At 40.6% G+C, this 22,165-nt stretch overlaps 1 protein-coding gene across 2 annotated transcripts in view; it reads right to left on the bottom strand.

The window, feature by feature from the left end:
- crn (pre-mRNA splicing factor crn) overlaps positions 1-7,128 on the bottom strand; it is a 35,352-nt gene extending 28,224 nt beyond the window's left edge. For both annotated transcript variants that reach the window (XM_067155776.2, XM_067155778.2), the window contains exons 1-4: positions 6,993-7,128; positions 6,799-6,888; positions 6,555-6,709; positions 3,773-3,975 (exon numbers count right to left, since the gene is read on the bottom strand). In XM_067155776.2, the coding sequence (XP_067011877.1) occupies positions 3,773-3,975; positions 6,555-6,709; positions 6,799-6,888; positions 6,993-7,031 (487 nt within the window). In that variant the 5' untranslated portion in view covers positions 7,032-7,128. The remainder of the gene's footprint in view (positions 1-3,772; positions 3,976-6,554; positions 6,710-6,798; positions 6,889-6,992) is intronic.
- Positions 7,129-22,165: the final 15,037 nt, after the last annotated feature.

Genomic DNA, 22,165 nt, shown 5'->3' with positions numbered 1-22,165 from the left:
GCATCATAATATCGATGAGAACCCGTTGAAAATTTGCCGGCAATACTTGTTCCACATATCATTACTACTATCCATCACAAAAATATTCTTGCTGTCTATGAAATTCAATTTTACTAAGAGTCAGGTACAGTAGACGCGTTATAACTCTGCCACTGAGTAGCCGTGGCCTTTCTAAGAATTCGAAGGCTCGCATATTTTGATGTTATTCTGCAGATTTGAGAAACGTTTTTTTAGAGGTTAATAGAATGTGATTCTCTCTTCACTATTTCCCGAGATCCAGTGACATTACACACAGGCACTGTACAACTGGTTGTCACGGCTAGCGATGTATAATAAAGAGTCGGTCGTTTATTGTCAACGAATTTTGTGTGTGCGTGCGCGTGGTGAAAAGAAGCAGCGTGGTTACCGCGAGAGTTGCCAGTGGTATTCATTCCTGTTAGGCCGTGAATGCAAGACGACCCTTGATTTTTCGCATGAGATTCTTAGGGAAAAAACGTCATCTTGGATTCGGAGAAATACGGTATCACTCCAGAGTTTTCTTCTTCAAATGACGTCACCTAACTTAATCGTATATGTGTCATGAAAACATAATTGAAACGCATGTAGGGGAATGAGTTATCCTCGCTAAAATTTACATGTGAATAGCCTTTCCAAAATTTAACTAGACATAAGAAAATATGAACTATCCTCTGAAATCAGTGATGTATTCTGCCATATCTTGAGGTATATCACATTCTTACTTAATTTCAGTATATATAACATTAAAATTAAGAGATCGTTTACTTCAGCCGTTATTTTGAAAAAGTTAACAACTGCTATCGGCCACGTTATTTACGCATTTATTACGAAAACTTGTTATCCTCTTTCATTTTAAATTTTCTTTAGAGAATAGCAGACGTTGGGTATTACTAATCGACTCCAACATCGCCTTCGAATGTCGACGAGAGAGCTCGCAAATGCACATAGTGAAAAAACTATACCGTACCAAAGATGATCGATCGCATTTTGTGGCAAACGTTTTGTTTCCATATTCAAACCGTACTATACATATGATGAAAACATACTTCAAGCGCCAGTAGAGAAATTATAACCTTCTCGCTATAAATTTACATGATAATAACCTTTCCGTAATTTAACCAGACGCGAAAAAATATAAACTAACCTGTGAAAACAGTTATGCACTCTGCCATATCTCGAGGTGTGTCCCATTTTTACTAAATTGCAGTATTTAGCATTAAAACTAAGCGATCGTTTAGTCAGCCTTTATTTTTAACGAGTTAAGCACTGTTATCGGACACGTTATTTACGCATTTATTAGGAAAATAAGTTCTCCTTCATTTCGAATTTTCTTTACGGAACAGCAGTCGATGGCTATTACTAACAGACTCCAACATCAGACTGTGCCTCTTAAATAGGCTTCTGATAAGTTCACCTGCATGCACCCCAGCGTCAGTGGGTAGGGTCTGACACATCCCACTCTGACGTGTCTAGTGTCAGACCTAAGACGAAACACTGGTTAATAGAGCAAACGCTGGAAAAACCCTACATCTAATTTTTTATCTGATCGCTTTTGAATGTCGATGAGAGAACTCGCTAGTGAACATAGCGAGGAAACGATACCGAAGATAATCGATTGCAAGCAACATAATCGCTGGGGTGCACAATTATCGATAACGGAAGAAATCGCGCGTGCTTAATCGCTCGTAATAACGGATGCATCAGTGTTAGAGCTCTTGCTATAACCGAACGATAACACACAGTTTAATATAGGAATTTTGAAGGGACAGCAAAATATTGTCGGTATAACGGAGTTCTCGTTATATGCAGTACTCGCTATAGCGGACTTCTACTGTATGCATCATCCAGTCAAATGAAAGGTCACTGTCCATTCACCAGTAAGTCTTTCACTGATATTTACAGAATGGCTTATCTTTAATATAACACGTAACGTGGTAGCTTTCGTCTATCGCCAGCTATACACAATATGGCCGTACACCTTTGTTGTTAATTGGCATCAGTTCTTATTGTTATGCTGGATTTCCCTTTCTTGTTGACAGTGTTCTGAAGCAACATTTCAAAATAGACTGGCATTTGATCCGAGTTACCAATTTGTGATAGCATATGTGAATATTCTTGGCAAAAATTTATTACAACAGTGATGAAAATTCACTTCCTTATCTTCATAACCAACTGGAAGCTGCTGCGTGATACCAATTCTTCTCTAGAAGCCTTCTCTTGAAGATTTAAAATATCTCGTTAGCCAGCCATAGCTAGATTTGAAGCTTGTGATGCCTATATCCTTGGCTATAGCTATAGCTCTCAGTTGGCATATTTCACCTGTAGCTGCATATCTGTACTTTTTCTTATAATCTTAATCATACAACCTTTTTTTTTTTTTTAATTTGTGGCTTGCGATTAGTGATGGGCTGAATTGAACATAATGCATTTCAGAACTTTTGAGAACGGGTACTTGCATCTGAAACCATATTCTCAAGTACAACATAACCTTTAAATTTGAGCAGGCCCAATGGTAATTTATGCGGTACAATTCCACAAGATTTACCATACACTTACTACATATACCGATGACTAAATAACGTGGTATGATTAAATAAAAAAGGCATTTCGCCATCATGTTGTGCACTTTTGTATCGGATGTGCATTTTCTTCTTTTTATGATTGTGGCCTACTTCAGACCGCGAGAAACAACCAGTTTACTACGTCTTTTCTTCCCCTGCTAGGATTTTTTCATTCTTGACAGTAGTGTTTTATCTAATTAGATTAGAGAACTAAAAAACTAATAGTGATCGATAGTTGTTTGGCTTGGTGTTATTTCATAGCATATTTTTCACTTTACAAAGCAAACCTGGCTGACAAAGTTACTGACCTGAAAGAAGTTTTCACAGGAAAGCGATGTTTCCGCAGTAAAATTTCATTTATTAAACTACTGAAATATTCAACTCGTGTAATTGAAGCGATGCGCTCAATAGGGGTCTAACTACCAAAATCTCTATTATGAGTTAATTGAGAAAAACGCCATCTTGGACTGGAGTCAGATCCCTATTCCACACGAGACATAAGTTCTCCACCCTCTAGCACAGCAACAAGTTCCAAATTCTTCCACATGACTACGCCACTATGCAGGAAGGTCCATATAGATCCTTATTCCGTCAAAACTACACTTTCAGTAAAAATGTCGGTTAGATCCCTTTTCAGCGCATTGCTTCAATTTATGTAGGAGCTTTTGTAAGATTGTAATTACAGTACATGTTTCATTATTGTGGTGTTCAGCTGAAGTTTTTAAGTTTTAAATTTGTTCACAGATATTCCATTTTTCCGTGGTTGATCTGCTGGTTCCTCATTTCTAATTCTGTATACTTAAGCCACAGTGTTACATTCCGGTGGTCCATGTCCAGTGCTCTTTTGTAAATGAAACATGATCTGGAACAATCATTATTTTCCGTATGTACGTTTTTTCTCCATGGTCCCTTCAAAAACTGATAATCGAGGTTCCACTGTATTCATAATACAGTACGTATCACACTCACCAATATAATACTGAGCTTTATTAAACATTTACTTCATGGCCTCTGAAGTAGAAAACAAAATTTAAGGTAATTTATATGTACATCCCCAAATTTCTAGTATTTATAGCATTATACCCATGAATGTGTTAACAATACACTTAGATATTTGACAGAAAGACAAAATCCAAGGTTGTAAGTAGTTTCATGTCTGGGCACTCCTCTACTCGTAACTTAACTTTACGTACCTGCAATGTTGCCTACCATCTCCTCCATATACGTGTACTTGTACCAGAACTGGTTGGCTCTTGGCAGGATCGTGACTGCCCTGTCCCACAGATTGCGAGCATGGTTGATCTGCCGGTTCCTCATTTCTAGTTCTGTATACTTGAGCCATAGTGTTATGTTCCGGTGGTCCACGTCCAGGGCTCTTTCGTAAATGGAACGGGCTCTGGAAACAATTATTATTGATATGTTTAGATTTAGATGGCATTACTTCACAATCATGGACTCCATATGATGGAGCAAAGAACAATGTAGTATTGAAGTATGAGAGATGGCAATCCATTAAAGACATTTAAAATATTTAGAGAAAGATATCTGAGGGTTCTTAAAGGGTAATAATACCAGGACAGGTAATGTATAAGAACAAACAAATTTAAAATCACACAATCTTAGGTTTGATGTTGGAGATCAAGTTTGTAGAGAAGGTACAGTATTTGTTTTAAAAAGTAAAGCAAAATAAATACTTTGCTTGAAAAGTTGCATGCTTGTACAGAATGTTTTTCTTCTGGAAATGAATTCTTCCAAACAAAACCCCATAGCACTACAGTCCTTGAAGGGTCTTGGCCTACGAAGCGACCGATGCTCAGCCCGAAGGCCTGCAGATTACGAGGTGTCGTGTGGTCAGCACAACAAATCCTCTCAGCCGTTATTCTTGGCTTTCTAGACTGGGGCCGCTATCTCATCGTCAGATAGCTCCTCAATTCTAATCACGTAAGCTGAGTGGACCTCGAACCAGCCCTCAGATCCAGGTAAAAATCTCTGACCTGGCCGGGAATCAAACCCGGGGCCTCCGAGTAAGAGGCAGGCACGTACCCCTACACCACGGGGCTGGCAATGAATTCTTCAGAGTTTCTTTTTTTCCTAGCAGTTTAATGTTCCATTAACACATTGAAGGTTTCTTCAGCAATGAATGGACAGGAAAGGGTTAGGACTTCGAAGGAAGTGGCCGTGGCTTAATTAAGGTACAGACTCAGCATTTGTCTGATGTGAAGAATGGGAAACCATGGAAAACAATCTTCAGGGCTGCTGACAATGGAATTCGGACCCACCATCTCCTGAATGCAAGCTCACAGCTACACGACCCTAACTGCACAGCAAACTCGCTTGGTAAATTCTTCAATCTAGCAAATAATAGTGTTATACCACTTCAGTTTTAATTTCTTATCTTCGGTAAGTCATTTTACTTTTGATACTGATGAATGCTTTTAGTGAGAGCAAATGTATCCAATCACATGTCACTAAGAATACAAAGTTAATGTGCGGTAATGAAAACTCAACAACAATGGCATATTTAATACACAGTTTGAGACTGGTTTTTTTATACTAAATACTGCGTTCTTTTTATTTTGGAAGTATTTCTTAGTTATACGTAAAATTTGCTCTACGCCTTGATATGCATAAAAACCAGATTCAACTGTATTTAATACACATGTGTTTTGTTGTTATTTAATGTCCCTCCAATTTTAAGGCATTGGAGTGTAGGCAATTTGCTTTGAAAAAGGAGTTTTTTAACATGTCAACAAATCTACAGACAATGAGCACAGTGGCTACGCAGTTTGAGTCATGTAGCTGTCAGTTTACATTTGGATGATAGTGGGTTTGAACCGCACAGTCGGTAGCCCTGAAGATGGTTTTCCTTGGTTTCTCATTTTCACACCAGGCTAATGCTGGGGGTGCACCATAATTAAGGCCACAGTCCCTTCTATCCCACTCCTAGTCCTTTTTTATCCCATCATTGCCATAAGACTTATCCATGTCGGTGCGACGTAATGCATGTAATTTTTTTTTTTTTTTTTTACAGACATGAGTCTCTCGCATTCAAGCATCCTTTGCACCAAACGACAGTGCCAAAATTATACAATGGAACTTGACCATGCCAGTTTGAGTAACTTGGGTGGCTTTCAGAGCTCAAGTTAGTGGGTTTGATCCTGGCTCAGCCCAGTGGTATTTGAAAGTGCTCAAATACACTAGTCTTGTGTCTCGTGATTTAGCAGCATGTAAAAGAACTCCTGCAAGACAAAATTCTGGCAACTCATTATCTCCCGAAACTATAAAAGAAGCAGTTAGTGAAATGTAAAAACAATAACATTTTAATATTATTAAATTTGATCACAGAAACTGAGCACTTACATTTACATTGGCATGCTTGGCAGACAGAGAAAATGTTATTGCCTTCTGGACCATAAAGCAGCACCAATTATCTATAAAGCTTCACAAAAGGCCAAAGAGTTTCAAATTGGAGGTCAGAGTTGCACACAAGATACAATGTTTGATCAATCAACAACATTAATGACAGCAAAGCAATCTACAATAAGCTCAGCTTAAAGAAATACTCTAAGTTGAACTGTTGTACAACTAGAAATAGCTTTGATGGAGGCGCTTCCTTACTCAAGATCACGTTGAGGAAAATCATAGGAAAACTATAGAAAAGCATACCGGAAGTAGCAGAGAGAAGGGGTCGTGGGTCCCTAGCTATGGTATAGAACACATCTCACTCTCCTATTCAGTATACCAGGCAAGATATTTGGAATATTTATATTGCTAAAAATGCCTGATTTATGCTGAGGATATTTTATACCCTTACCAATATATAACACTGAATGCCTTAGTCAGTACATCAAAAACCATAACAATGGTAGGCCTAGTGTTAAACTCACAGAATTCTTAAACGGCTCTGTAAAATACTTAACAAGGTATAGGTAGAAAGAATAATATTTTACCAAAATGTCATAATTAATATAATACCTGGGAACTTCCTTTTGACTCTCCTCCCATTGTGCGTATTTGATCCAGTTGCTTATTACTGTACGATTCTTTCTGAGACTGTCTTCGAAGGCCTTTCTTTTTCTATGTTGATAGTCTGCTAGTTCTTCAGGATCCGAGATCTTTTGCTTCGGTGGCTATCAATAAATAAAACGAAAAGGTTCTTATACCTGACAAGTTATTTCAGAACATCTGCACACGCACTTTAAACAAATAAGAAACTTACTGGAGGTAAAATTTCAAGATCTCGTTCCTTAGCTTCTCGAAGAAGTTGCTCAGCAGTGATCTGAATTTCTGCAGGAGCTTTATTCTTCACCTAGAAGAAAGAAACATGAAAAAAAGAAAGATTTAGAGGCCTTTAGAGGTTATGTCTTCCCTAACAAATATTTACATCTACGACTGACGTTGAATCCTACAAACCTTCGCCACCTTCGGCATTTTTTGAGGTTTCGATTCCATTTTGACGAAGAAACTGTGATAGGTCTCTCCTAATTTCACTCAAAAAAACGAAACCTGTCACAGCATCTCTCACAGCAAAACACCACTTATTCTCTTTGGCAAAACACCAAAGAGAAAAAGAGCACAAGCACAACCAACGAGCTAGAATAACATAGAGAGGCGGAAGCGCTGCCTGGGTGAACCTAATAGAACGAACGTCCGCCATGTTTCCTGTTGTCACACAACCAAGGGGGCATGGCCTTTAAATGTCGAAAAGTGTAGAAAATGCGCATTTTAGAATCGCTGGGGGAGAATTAAAGTCCGTTGCCGAAAGCTTGAAGCATGAAAGCGAATACCGCCACTTCATCATATTTCAGGACGAGGCCAACATCACGATCAGTCGATTGTAGGGTAGTTCGAAATCATCGCACAGTGACATACGAATAGGCCTTGAAATCGGAACAAGAGCGTTACCCTGCTTGGCTGTTGTGGTTAAGCGTAAATTAGAATAAAAACGATGGACATAAATATTTATGACAGGAAACCTTAAAATCATAGGGACCTATAATATGTTACAACCTCATTCTGTTAATATTTTTCAACTTATTGCATCCTCATGAGTACTGTGTTCCTTTCTTAATCTGTTTACCCTCCCGGGTTGGTTTTTCCCACGGACTCAGCGACGGATCCCACCTCTACCACCTCAAGGACAGTGTTCTGGAGCGTGAGACATTGGGTCGGGGGATACAACTGTGAGGGAGGGCTGCACCTGCTATGCTGAACAGGGGCCTTGTGGGGGGGAGAAGGAAGCGGCCGTAGCCTTAAGTTAGGTACCATCCCGGCATTTGCCTAGAGGAGAAGTGGAAACCACGGAAAATCACTTCGAGGATGGCTGAGGTGGGAGTCGAACCCACTTCTACTCAGTTGACCTCCCCAGGCTGATAGAATCCCGTTACAGCCATCGTGCCCCTTTTCAAATTTCGTGGCGGAGCTGGGAATCGAACCCGGGCTTCCAGGGGTGGCAGCTGCTCACGCTAACCAGTGCACCACAGAGGCGGCCCATGAATACTTTACCACAATAATCGTTTAGTGTAATTATTTATTATAATATAGGGGGGATATCATGTTTCTCCCATTACCATATCATACTGGGATTACTAGCTTGAAAGTTGTCCATTATGAAGTGTGGCGTAGTTTTAAAAACCAAGGCAACAGATATCTACAATAAAGGCTATATACATTTCAAAAATAGCAGTAAAATGCTGTATTTATCATACTTGGTGTACGTTTGAACGAAATAAGTGATTGTGGTTACGTTTTCTTGGTGGTGGGCGTTCCATTTCCTTTATTTGTAAATGTGAATGAACATTTAATAGGGCTGGAAATATACAGAGCATAAGCAACTGAATTGAGTGGGATACCATTTATCTCTTTTCGCCCTCACAACGCATTGTTCAGTTAATTCCTTATTCTTTAAACGAAATCTGAAACAAAATTCGACAAATAATTACCGTGGCTATCCGTACTTTCGCTAAGTAAACAATAAAATGGATTTAATTACAAACAGAAATTACAAAAAGGAATCTCGGCTATCATTCAGTAATACTTACTTAAAGTACGATATATCCTTGGTTTTATTACTCCGATTAGTACAACCATACGCTAAGCTTACGGCTGGCATTCTTGAAAGCGAGAATCTATCTTTTCACTTCTTAAAACTTAGGGAATTAAATTGGCAAGCACGATCTCCCTGTCACCTCAACATATGCTCTCGCGCCAATTCGCTTTGTTTTGACAACCGTTAACATGGCTGCCCCTTATCAACTTGCTTCAAGCAGGGAGCGCTGATGTCAGGTATACAGCCCCTCTATGTTATTCTAGCTCGTTGAGCACAACACAACAAAAACCAAAGAGTAGGAGCAGTACCAAAGAGAATGAGTAGCAGTATACATCTTTGTGCATAAAAGTGTCTTGTCTTGTCTTGATCGTATAATTTAATGGGCTTCGCTTGGGAGCGGTATACCCAGCCACGCATCCTCTAAACAAACCCAAAAGATGGAGAAGATGAACAAGAATATGTAAAATGTAAAAAAGGGAAAAAGGAATTCAACTACATATCTACCACACAGGAAAAGCACAAGGACACAAGGTACTAGACTTCACGCCAGAGTGACTGATACTTGGCGGCTTCTACCAAACACAAACAAGACCAGGTCGACACATAAGGGGAAAAGGAAAAGCAACACCACCGAACCTACAGTAAACAATTAGTGTCATAAAGGAAATTCGAGAGGGCAATTACCGTAGTAGGCGTGGGATCGAGTATCCAACACGTCAATTGAGTGGGTAACGCGAAGTGTGTACGAAAAAAAGGTTGTAACCATTTACGCCTACTAATTTCGAGTAACGGACATTGAAAAAGTAGATGATTAATGGTAGCAATCGACGTTCGACACTGACAGAGGTTAGACGCGACCAACTTCATCCGAAATAATTGATCCGGCGTGCACATGTGGTTAAGCCGCAAACGGACAAGAGTCGTAATGTGACGTCGAGTATAAGGATGTTTTGTAAACCACGGAGAACGTGGGACATTCGGGAGAATTGTGAATAAGTTCCGTCCTTTTCGACACGCGGGGTTACTCCACTCAGTCTGCCAAATCTGTCGTAGAGTCTCGCAACAACCGTTCCAAAATTCCATGTAGGGCAACATCAAATAAAACGCCACACCCTGACCATGCGCAGCAGCCTTGGCTAAGCGATCAGCCTGTTCATTACCAGTGATATGGGAATGACCCGGAACCCAGAGAAATTTAATCTGTTTACCTCGTTGATGAAGATCGAAACAAATTTTTCTGAGATTCTGAATGTACCAATGAGAGCGGTAATTGGGATTGTGTAAAGCCTGAAGTACACTCAAGGAATCAGAAGCAATAGTGGCAGTTTCGAGGCGGGAGTACTTAACGTATAAGAGGGCTTGACGGATGGCGAAAGCTTCAGCCGTAAAGATAGAAGTCTCCGACGGGAGGGAGAATTGTTTACCTAGAACAAGATCTGGGGAGAAAAAGGCCGCCCCCACACCTGGGGGGGTACAAATTTTGGACCCATCCGTATAGAAGACTGGTGCTAATGTGTGAACATCCTGTGCCAAAATGTGATGGACATATTTCCGAGCACTTTGTGTCCGGGCCGGGCCAAAAGATGGGACCTCCCCTGACGTGGGGAGTATCATGTCAGGGACATAGTAGTTTGCCTGAAAGGGAAAGATGTAGTTAGCTGTGGACGGGTTACGCAGAATAGAGTTGCGAAGATAGCTAAATTTCCAATAAGCCCAAGCCAGCGCGGGGAATCTGTGTAACGGAGTACCCATATCGTGATAATAGCGAACGAGCAAAGATAATTTAGGGATGAGAGGGTGAGAGTTTAGAGATAAAGTCCGTAGAAGAAACTTGGTTGCTAGCAATTTTCGCCGCAGATTTAAGGGGAATTCCGCAGCTTCAACCAGGGTGGCATTGTTGGGGGAAGATGGTAGAGCCCCAAGACAAAGTTTAACAAATTGTACTTGCAGTGAATCCAAGTGATTAAGTTTGGTCTTGGCCGCCGTGTCGATAAACCCCGAGCCATAATCCAAAGACGATCGAAGAATGTTTCGATATAACAGAAGCATCGTACTAGGATCGGATCCCCAAGATCTATGTCGTAGGGCAACAAAGAGTGATTTTTTTGGAAAGGACTTATCCACCAGGTATTTGATGTGAGAGTGCCATAGTAATTTCCGGTCAAGGTAAATACCAAGATATTTAGTAGACTGGACTATCGGGATCGAAAACCCTTGGAAGCGAATAGGCGGGTGATCTGTACGCCGAGCCCAAGAGAAAATCATCGCACGACATTTGGCAAAAGATACCTCTAAGTTATGATCATGGAGCCACTTTCCAAAATCCAGTAACGTCAGATTTAATGACTTATAAACCTCGTCAAGTTGTGGAAGACTGAGATATATCACGAGATCGTCAGCAAATTGGATCATACGTGCTCTGCGTGTAATAATGTTCTCGAGGGACATCGAATAAATTGAGAAGAGAATAGGACTTAGGATATCCCCCTGAGGGAGCCCCGTAGAGGTCAGACGTGCTGAGATTTGTGGGAAGTGTTTGAGTTGAAGTGATCTGTGCCTTAGCATATTCAAAAGGAGATTAATAAAGAGCGGCGGAAAATTATAATTTAGCAATTTTTGTAGTAAAATTTTTAGGTCAACATGATCATATGCTCCCCGTAAGTCAAAGAAAATTGCCAACAAGGGTTCCTTCCGACAGCGTGCTAAACTGATATCTGTAACCAAAAGATGAATGGCATCAGAGGCAGAACGACCCGGGAGGAAGGCAAATTGATATTTTGGTAACAGGTTATAAAAATCGAGAGACCATTTGAGGCGTTCCAGAAGATTTTTTTGGAAAAGTTTCCTAAGGCATTGGCCCAGGTAGATACCCCGGTAACTATCAGTGAGGAGAGGATTTTTACCTGGTTTCAACAGGGGTACTAGATAAAAGTCATTCCATGTGGAAGGGGTTCGAGCCGTCTCAAGGCAATGATTGAAAATGTGAAGTAAATGTTGCCTAGCTAGAAGGGGGAGTTGCTTTAATACGGAATACGAAATCGCATCCCGTCCAGGTGTCGAATTGTTGGAAGTATTGATAACCAGATTTAATTCGTCTATGTCAATTGGGCTCATGAGAGACGAAAAAGTATTGGAACTAGGAGGGATAACGAAACCATACTGAGGGTCTACCGAATCCGGCGTGAGGTGATGAAAAAAGTTTATCAAAGCATCCATATTGAAATGTATAGTAGACGGTGGATTAAGGAGGCGGTTCGATAGACCAGAGATTGCTCTCCATATATGTTTGGACGGTGTCTGCCTATTTAACGAGGCAATGAATGTTTTCCAAGCTCGGCGGCGTTTATCATTAAAAACCTTTTTCGATTGTGCTACTATGACTTTGTAATGTAAATAAGATTGGAACGTACCCAAACGTCGAAACGAGCGCAATGCTGCTTTCCGGCGTGATATTAAGGCGGTGCATTCCGCGTCCCACCAGCGGGCATAAACGATAGATTTAGGTGGGAAATATGGTTGTAGTGGATGGTAGAGATCGAGATATTCAGTGATAATAGCTGTGAAGGAACTGTAGGACACCGGTTGACCTCCTAAGGCTGCAAACTTGTGGGCTAAAAAATGTTGAAACTGAGAAGAATTGAAGTTGCACATTCGTCTGCTTACTTTAACCGGGGGTTGAGCTGCGGGGAGACCGTCAGCCAACCCAATAAAGATAGGGAAATGGTCACTGGAATGGGTGTCCTTGACGACCTCCCATTCCACACGGTGCGCCAGATTACTCGAACAGATAGTTAAGTCCACAGCACTTTTATTTGTAGAAGGGGGCGTAACGCGAGTAGGTGACCCATCATTCAAAATCCGTAAATGATGTGATGCCGCTAATTTAGCTATTTTATTGCCCTTAGGGCACGAAACGTCACATCCCCAACTCCGATGGTGCCCGTTTAAATCGCCCCCCAGAAGAAAGGGGTGCGGCAGGTGTGAGAAAAAAGTCGCCCAATCAGCATAAGTGCCTTGAATTCTCGGGGGGCAATAGATGGAAATAAAATGGATGTTGTTGATCACAATGGCGACCGCCTGTGTACCAGGTATTTTATACGTTAATGGTACCGACGAGTATGATAGGCTGTTATGGACCAAAATACACGCCCCGTCAAAACCATAATTGTCATGACGAATAACAGTATAATGGGGTATATGAAAATGTTTGGCCGGAGCCAACCAAGTTTCACTAAGGAAAATGATATGAGGTTTGTAAGAATCAATGAGTAAGAAAACTTCATGTCTCTTGTGAACTACGCTCTGTGCATTCCACTGAAGAATGATCATGTAACGATATAAATGATACTAATGAATGGAGTAGTGACTGAACTTCCTCTTGCATGGTGAGGAGCATTTTAGACCATTTAGCATCGTTTTCAGCCGCCCGGGCATAGGCAGAGAGTTTATTAGAAATAGCTGTAATGGTAGCCGATACCGGGTTCGAAGCCCGGGAACTGTCTTGCTTTGAGTATACAGTAGAATCTACATGCCTGGAAGTGGCCGGGAGGTTCGTCCCCGATATGGAAGGTATAGGATGTATAGCAGTGGTGACAGAGGGAGGCTGTTTGAGAAGAGCACGATATCCCTTGACATCGTAACCTGGCGAACGATCCGGACTAGGTGGAGGCGATGAAACAACCGCCGTAAATTTTCGCTTTCTCGTCGGCTGGAGTTGAGGAAAAGACGAAGTGCTCGGAAGCGGAGGAAAGTTGTGTAAGGTCAAAAGGGGGTGGAATCTATTGGCTGTCGGAGTAAAAAAGGACTCTGAGGATAACTGAGGGACGGCCAACGCATGCTGTTTTTTCAGTTCCTGTTGCCGTTTTTGTTCTGGGCATTGAAGTGAACCTACGGAATGTTCTCCTGAACAATTGAGACAACGGCGGGTAGAATTCTTACATTCGGTAGTTTCATGTTCATGTGCGCAATTAGCGCATCGAGGGTGTTGAGCCCTACAGTTTTTTCTGGTGTGGCCGTATCGTTGGCATCGCCGGCAAATCGTCGGCTGGAAAACAAATGGTTCGACCTGGGTACGAACTCGGTAGATGGAAATGAAAGCCGGGAGAGTCTGGCTACGAAACGTGAGTCTAATGGTACCAGTGGGAATGTAACTGACGCGGCCATCCTGAAAGGAGCGTCGGTTCATTCTCTGTGCTTCGACTAATGGGGCAGTAGATTCAGCAACCTTACAAAGTTCCTCGACCGATAAATCTTTATCAACCCCTCGAATAACGCCTATTTTATAGATTGACGCAGAAGGAATAAACGCTTTAAGGTTTTTTCCTTTAAAATAGGGTTGGTCAGAAAATCGTTAGCTTTTGTTCGTGAAGTAAACTCAATTTGGATCCTCTGGCGACCTCGCCGAGCAATTTGAGTAACACCCTGAAATTTACGATCATAAAAGATTTTTCCCAAAGCCATGGGATGGATGCTGCCCAATTTCTTACCGTCAGCAATGGCCTCCACAAATACTACGTAGGGTCCCGTATGTGTCTCATCATATGTCTGTGTGTCAGGTTTTAGAGAATACACATCAACTTTAGGAGAGGGAGCACGGTTACTATCAGGTGGGGGTGGGTCATTTAACACGAGGGTGTTATCCAAAGAGAACTCACGACTATCTACCTCAATTGACTCCTCCTCCATACGCTGTCCCCCACTCGACTCCGCCATGAGGTTCGGAGGGAGTTGAGAAATTAATACATATAATTACTCACAAGACTCCCACACCACTCCCAAGGAAGCGAAGAAACTTGAACACCTTACCAACACCGAACCACTCGCACACTATACCGATTAATACGCTAGCACCGATAGTCACGTCCACTCACCACCGGGAACCAGCGCGAACTGCATAAAAGTGATCTTGTCGGATTTCGTGGCGAGTGTGTTGAGTGTCTCGAATTTTCCGATTTCGTCCTTCATCGAGTAGCCAATCAATCTGTGCTTCTTTTGAAAAGAAGAAAAATGCTACCGGTACTCGATTAGTTGATTAAGGTTGCATTACCCAGGATTACCAACCTAGAACTTACGGATATTCTTTCAACACAAATAAGTGCATTACCAAACGGTGTGGTTATTGGGTACGGAGTTAAAACTAAGCCCAACAACATACAAGGAGATGAAGAGAAGAGAGAGAGATTAAGGTAGTTTTTAAGAATATGTATGATTATTATGTTCCCGTGAGATCTCCGAAGTTAAGCAACATTGGGTGTGGTCAAGATTTGGATGGGTTGCCACGCGCTGTTGGTAAGAGAATGGAGGAGCAGAAAGGAACTGGCCAACCTACCGCACATAAACTCCAGCTCAGGCACACCTCTGCGGAAGTTCGGAACTGCCTTCGGGCAGAATACACCCTTACTGTATTATGTCCCAAAGCAGGGATATTCCATGCTAGGTTCCCCTAAACATAGTGTATTCTTGTTGTATCGTTATGATTAGCCAGGCCTATGAAGATAAACTTGTACCGTATCTACTGTATTTATATGCTGAGTGGAAATTTATATACATGCGGTAACATAAAAAGTCAGCCACTTTTTCATCTACTGGTGCTGTCTCCTCACAGAAGGTTGGCGACCACCATGGAGTATGGGAACTTATATTATTTTGTGTTTCCCTTATCACAGTTGCGCTAACGTGGATGCCCACTGTCGGAAGTTCCGCGTCCAATATCATCTGTGCCCACATCCACATTTCTCTTCTTAACAAGCTACAAAATTAAATAAATAAATAAGAAGTCAGTTGTTGGTGTGGTCGGGTAAAAGAAAACTAGAGCAATACCTTGAATGGTCTCTAGGATGGTTGACTGAGTTGTTTGGTGATTATTTGAGTGTATATGAGCATGTTTTTTGTTGGGTTTTTTCGGGCACACGCGCCCTCAGCATTGCGATCAACACAAGCTACAATGTCTCCGACATGCTGTCAATATTATAAGAAGAGAAAGAGACAGTAGGAAAGATTAGAAGGAATGATACTGAAAGAAATATTGGCCTTTCTCCAAGCTCAGAGTGCTACCAAGTAGAGATGAGATGATCGGGTATCATAGCAGTGGAATCAATAAGGACCAGGGAAAATCCAGGAAATCCATATAGGCGGATATCCAAAGATGGCTACATGTAAAACCTGACATTTTGTGTATAGCACATGCATGGTTGCAAAGTTGTACTTCCTCTTAAAACAGTAGGCTAATCACCATCACCCTCACCACCTCTCAACATCCAACGAGCTTGTTTCTGCTTCTAGTTTCATCCGGAGTGTGGGCTTCAACATTTTATGGGAGATCATATTAACATATGCATTGTCTTAATGTGGGCAGTGATAAATACGATCCCCCTGTGGGTATGGGCGATAGAATAACATCCACGATATCCTATGCCTGTCGTAAGAAGCGACTAAAAGGGGCCCCGGGAGTTCTTAACTTGAAAGCGTGGGTTGGCGACCACAGGGCACTTAGCCAAGTTCTGGCATTGCCTCCACTTACTTGTACCATGCTCCTCACTTTCATCTTTCCTATTCGACCTTCCTTGGTCAACTCTTGTTCTTTCCCAACCCCAACAGGATTAGGTGTTGAGTCCTAGGGTGTTTTTCATTTTCACGCCCTTTGTGCCTTTTGTCTTTGTTTGCCCGTACCTTCATTTTTTGAACTGTCCTACCCTTTCCATTTTTTCCCTCTGTTTAGTATTAATAGAAGATGGTTGCCCAGTTGTACTTAACAATCACCACCACCACCATGACCTTTTAACATTAGTATTCATCTTTATCCTTTTGCCTTTTCCTTCGTTACCTGGCCTGAGAATATCCATAAGTTTATGAAGCTAGAGGGCACAAGCGTCATTACACTGGGGGCCAGGCATGACATGTCCTATCCAGTAATTTTCAGTGCTATGTCTCATGTCACTGTTTTATTTCTTCTTCTATGCTAAATGCTGTTTAGATGAATTGCACTAGTTCATTAGTGCTAATATCATGCCTAATATCATGCCTACATAGGCATACCGCGATATCCGGTTCACACTGAGAAGCCTGGGGGAGCAAGTATTCTGGTATGGGGGTGTTCTCGTCATGGAGCACGTTCTCTTTTGGTGCGTGTCAGTGGGATGATAGATAGCTTTCAGTAAAGGCATATACTGGAAAGCATATGTTGTTGCATTCCAAAAGAACCGTTTGTGAAAAAATAGACTTCCGAACATGACAATGATCCCAAACAAATGTCACAGTATGTAAAAAATCACCTTAAGAAAGCAAATGTTCAAGTTCTGCAGTTAAATCCAATCAAGCATATGCGGGTGGAACTAGACAAACACGTCGGGCGCCACAGTTACACAGATCAAGATATTCTTTTTTGAGGTTATGTGTGTTGCATTGAAATACATCTACTAATGTAATGAAGAACTTGACTGACACAATGCTGAGACTGTCATAGCTGCAAATATTTAAACAACAAAATATGGTATTAGACAATAAATCGATTATGGTGACTGTCAAAATAATTATGAGCCAGCAAATGTAGACTCATTTCACCTTTCATTCTTCAGGTCTAGAAAAGGCAAATGTTTGTTTCTGATATATAGAGCACCTTATGTAACTGTTTGTACATTCTTCACTTAATTGTTCTCTGGTACACCTATTTGCAAAAAAAAACTGCACACAAATTGCACAAGTACAATGAAGGTTGCCACACAATATCATCATAGGCTGACGTATGTTCCATTTGTGTTTAATGCTGATTGCTTGTGTGGAAGCGCCACTAGGAGGTGTACATATCCCTATGTCATTCATAGATTCAAGACACTGAATAAGGCCTTAGTACTAGTGTGAGCCACAGAGGTAAGTAGAGTGACCATGCAGCATGCCCCGACAGCACATTCGACAAGCCTTTGACCAGCTAGACGAGTCGGAGGCAGGTTAGACATTTCAGCATGTTGCTCACCACTTGAACCATTCTGAGTACACTGTGCATTGGTGTTGGACACAGTGGGATTATGAAGGTGCACACGTGTATCGAGAAGGCTTGAGGCAATCCCAGTGGACCTCCAGCAAGGAGCCTCATTTCACAATGTGACAGGCTTTAAGCACTTGACGGGCGTCACTATGCATCGTCTTCCATATCCAGGCAGTTAGTAGAGCAGAATTCTTTTGCAGTGGCATCCCTTACAACATCTATCTTAACATCCTGAGCATCGTCGAGCACATTTTAAATTTTGCCAGGAATGGACAGCTTGCACATTGCTGGTGAGTGGTGTTCAGTAACGAATCACGGTTCTGTTTGGATATAGACGGCCGTTGAATTAGAGTGTGAAGATATCCTGGCCAGTACAGATGATCCACGCTTCATTGTAGAGCAGCACATCACTCCAGCGAGAGGTGTCATGGTGTGAGATGCCATTTCTTACTTTAATTTGGTTTAATCAAAGTTCAATACGGACGCATAAAATGAAATTCATTTCTCTAGATGCCATTTCTTACAATTCCCGCTCACCACTAGTGGTGATTGAAGGAACTCTGATGGCGCGGCGTTACACCCAGGAAATTATGCAACCATGTGTGCTTTCCTTCCTGGTGCAGTTTGACAACCCCAGTTTCCAGCGAGATAATGCCTAGCCTCACATAACATGGATATCTATTGCCTGCCCTTGTGACATCAACATGATTGGGGCAGTAAGGTATCCAGACAACTTGCCCATCAAGAACGTTCAGGGCAACAACTAGAGCAGATTTTGAAGGTCAGTTGCACCAGCTGCAGCAGCATCTTCCTCAGAAGAACATCCGACGTCAGTACACTTCCATGTCCGACTGTATCACTGCCCGTCTACGTGCTATGGGTGATTCAACACTGTACTAAGTTCATCCTGCAGGTGTTTGTTACTCTCCAGTAAAGGCTAGGTGTGGTACAATATTTTGTTGTTTTATTTATACTACTGTCTTACTTCTGTACCCACTTACCTGACTCTACGATACCTCCTATATTGTGAGGATTATTTATTTATTTATTTTTTAATGAGTGTATAACAAATACACCAAAGTGCAGTTTGTCAAAATATTAGTGAACGCTACCGTATGTTAGACAGACTCTTGCAGTTTCTGTAGATACATTACAGTAGTTCTATGTTCTGTCCCTGAAATTCATCTCTTAACACTTTTAACACTACCATATTTTAACATGGACCCTGACAGTGAACTGGGATTTTTTCCCCGAGAGTACCAGTAACCATGAAAGCATTGGGCTATGCACATCCAACCTTGCACTCCTTGCACCAACATCTACTTTCTTTCCATGGTACACATGAATAATCAGCCTGCGTGTCTTCATCTAAACAAAAAAAATAAGCCCAAACTTCTGGAGAGGTGAAGTATTTCTATCATTTGTATTCGGATAAAAATAATGTAGCTAAAAACTTGCATTTGAAAGTGACGTAACAAATAAAAATCTTGCTTGAACTATCACTTGATATGTAATCTGCTTCACAAGCAGAGTCTTCATCACTGTCATCTATTTCTGAACTCGCTTCTCCTGATAAAATATCGAAGATATCACTATCATTGAGCTGGTGCGAGGACATGTTTGTACAACAACACAGTCGACAACACAACAGATTTGGCACACTCAGCACCCAGCACACTACGAGCTCCAGTAGAGGACTGGCAAGGAAAAACTACCCTTTTTATTGTTTCAGTTTGAACTTCCCAATAACTGCTGCCTTCTAGTGGACACTAGGTAAACTACTACCTCCGAGCAAGGGATGGGAACCGTATGGGATACATGCAGCTGCCTATAAACACGCCGTCCACAACCAGGAAAGCAGCGCCCCTGTATCCCGTACGGGCATAGTGTTGAAAATGCCAACACGTTTCAAATGTGTAACTTTCGTTTCATCAGATGTGCTGTGAGTCTACGTTCCAGTTCCTTACAGGAAAATGGAAAAGATGAGCGTTTAAACTAGTTGTATCTTAAATGAGATGGAAGGGTAGCAGTTTTTTTAGGTGGAAGTAACTTGCAACATTCCCTTTTTTACCATTATAATTGTGTGGCTGAATTTTTGGTATGGCACCGTTTTCATTACTGGTGACTGTTGAGCCAAGGAATGAATATATGGACACAATGTAAGGGAACCCATAATCTTAAGGAACAGGAAAGATAAAATGAATATTTCACAAGTCAGTAGAAAATTTATTGATTACTAATTAATTTATTAAAATACTTCATTTTACATTAAGATAACAAACATACAAAAAATATGATTTATAACACAACTAGGAAGACATGACAAACATTTTTAAATATTAGTTTGTTAAAATAAATCTCTACACTCTACAGAAATGACAAGGAATGTGTAAATATAGCTGCTCTTCAAAGAATTTAGAACACAGCTGTTGTGTGTTTCAAATTCTTTGCATGCAAGCTGCTGATGTATACAGTAAGTTATACGTATGGCAAGATATCAGCACAGGAGCCATAGAATAGGATTACCATGGAACTTTGATAAATAAGACAGACATTCAGCAATTGAGCATGGTAAAAAAAAAAAAAAAAAAAAAGATCTGACAGAATTTCAAACCAAACATTCCCAGCAACATGTGAAGAAGTACTTTTGGTCTAAGCAATTCTGTCACCAAATATACACAATCAAACTTCTCACATTTAACTTCACAAACTCTCACATAACATTCATAATTTTGGTGGGTAAAATGTAAAATTTAATTTCCTATCTCCTTGAGGTACAGCAGAATCTAGTGCTTATTACATTTTGCCATCATGCTATTTGTAGATTTTCTGAATTGCCCTTGATATTGATAAAGGAATCAAGATCAAATTAAGCAAATAAATACCATCTGCTATGCAGAAGACTTCATGATACTTGCTAACAATTTAGAATACCTTCATTTTCTTTTGAACAGCATTAACGACGCAAGTTTGGCCTTAAAATAACCATTCAGAAAATGAAATTCATGGTGCAATAAAATGTTCTTAAAGCAGAAACTTGTCCACTACGGATTATTTTCTCGGTCCCGGCAAAGCTTACGGTGTTATAGCGTTCTTACTTTTGTATAATGTGGAATCTGCTCAATGCGGAAACGGAAACAAAAAATGAGAGAATTTTTAAAATCTGCTTGTACAATGCGGAAAACATTAAGAACTAATGTAGTCCTATGTACAATATTTGTGCATTTCTGGTACCGTTATGATCAATGTCATTGTTTGGACAAAGTGACGTGTTTGGAGAGAGTGATAATACGGATGGTGGAATGAATGAAGTACTTGAAAATGCATCGGCAATATCCAACTTGTGTTGAACAAGAAACGTTCCCTGCCAGGCAGAGAACTTCATTCGAACTGATGAACAACTTATAACACAACACATTTTTGAATCAGCTATAACCCTTCTAGTAGTGAGAAAAGCCAAGAAAGATGAGAAGGAAGAAGGAATAAGCAAGAAGATGAAGATCAAAACAAGATTCAAACCCACAAACAGGTCCACAGTGCTTTTGTGATGTAAAGCAATTTACCATTACATCTAACACTTCCACTCTTCTTGAACTAACGTACCCAGCTCAGGATTGCATTCAGAAAGATACAATTAGAAAGAAGAGGAAACAAGTTTCTTTGTATGATCTGTGGAAGAAAGCTTATTGTAGTTAAGTACTGTATAGTTTTATTATGGAGACAAGTTTAAGGAGCATATATTCAATATTCTGAAATAGTGTAATATAGTGTCATGAACGTGCCAAAATGATATACCGGGTATCATTCTGTATATAATAATAAGATGCAGTAATAATAATAATAATAATAATAATAATAATAATAATAATAATAATTAACAAGTCAGTGTACCACAGTACTATGCACATCAATCTGAATAGCCGAGCATCATGCGTGTGCAGATACAAGTAAGCTCTAAATAATATTTAAAATTACTATTTACTGTTTAGCCCTCTCCAGCCCAAATTTATTTGACACGTCAAAAAGAAAATTCTTGGAAATCCCCTTCAAATAGTAATGAATAAAGTTTCTGTGGAAAATTCTGTGCAATTTTAGGAAAAATAAAGAAAATGGAACAGTGATTCCAAACGGAATACGAAACAGTTTCTTAGGAAATTCACAGAAAACATGAAAGTTAGTGATTCCAATTGGAATCATAGGCCGTGAGAGGGTTAAAGGCCAAAAAACCTGATATTTTGTGTAATGAGAAAACTTCTCTAATTCAGAAAATATTTTTGGTCCCTTGCGATTCCCCTTTGAGCAAGTTTTACTGTAATTAGAAAGTAGAAAATCACTGTCACTGTTATCACCCTGGACAGAAACTCCACTGAAGAGTGTCACATTTCAAGTACCTACGATTCTGGCTAACAAGAATGGGATTTGGATGTAGAAATAAAAACCAGAATTGCCACTGCACAAAGTATATTGCTAAAATTAAAATATTTGTTTGCAGCCATGTTCTCCAATTCTAAACTCAGTGGGGAGTCATGAAGCATTGCGTCTTCGTCAATGAATGGA

This window comes from Anabrus simplex, chromosome 11 (genome assembly GCF_040414725.1).
Source record: "Anabrus simplex isolate iqAnaSimp1 chromosome 11, ASM4041472v1, whole genome shotgun sequence".
Lineage (NCBI taxonomy): Eukaryota > Metazoa > Arthropoda > Insecta > Orthoptera > Tettigoniidae > Anabrus > Anabrus simplex.
Note: the sequence above shows the minus strand (reverse complement) of the source record. Positions and strands in the feature narration are given on the sequence as shown.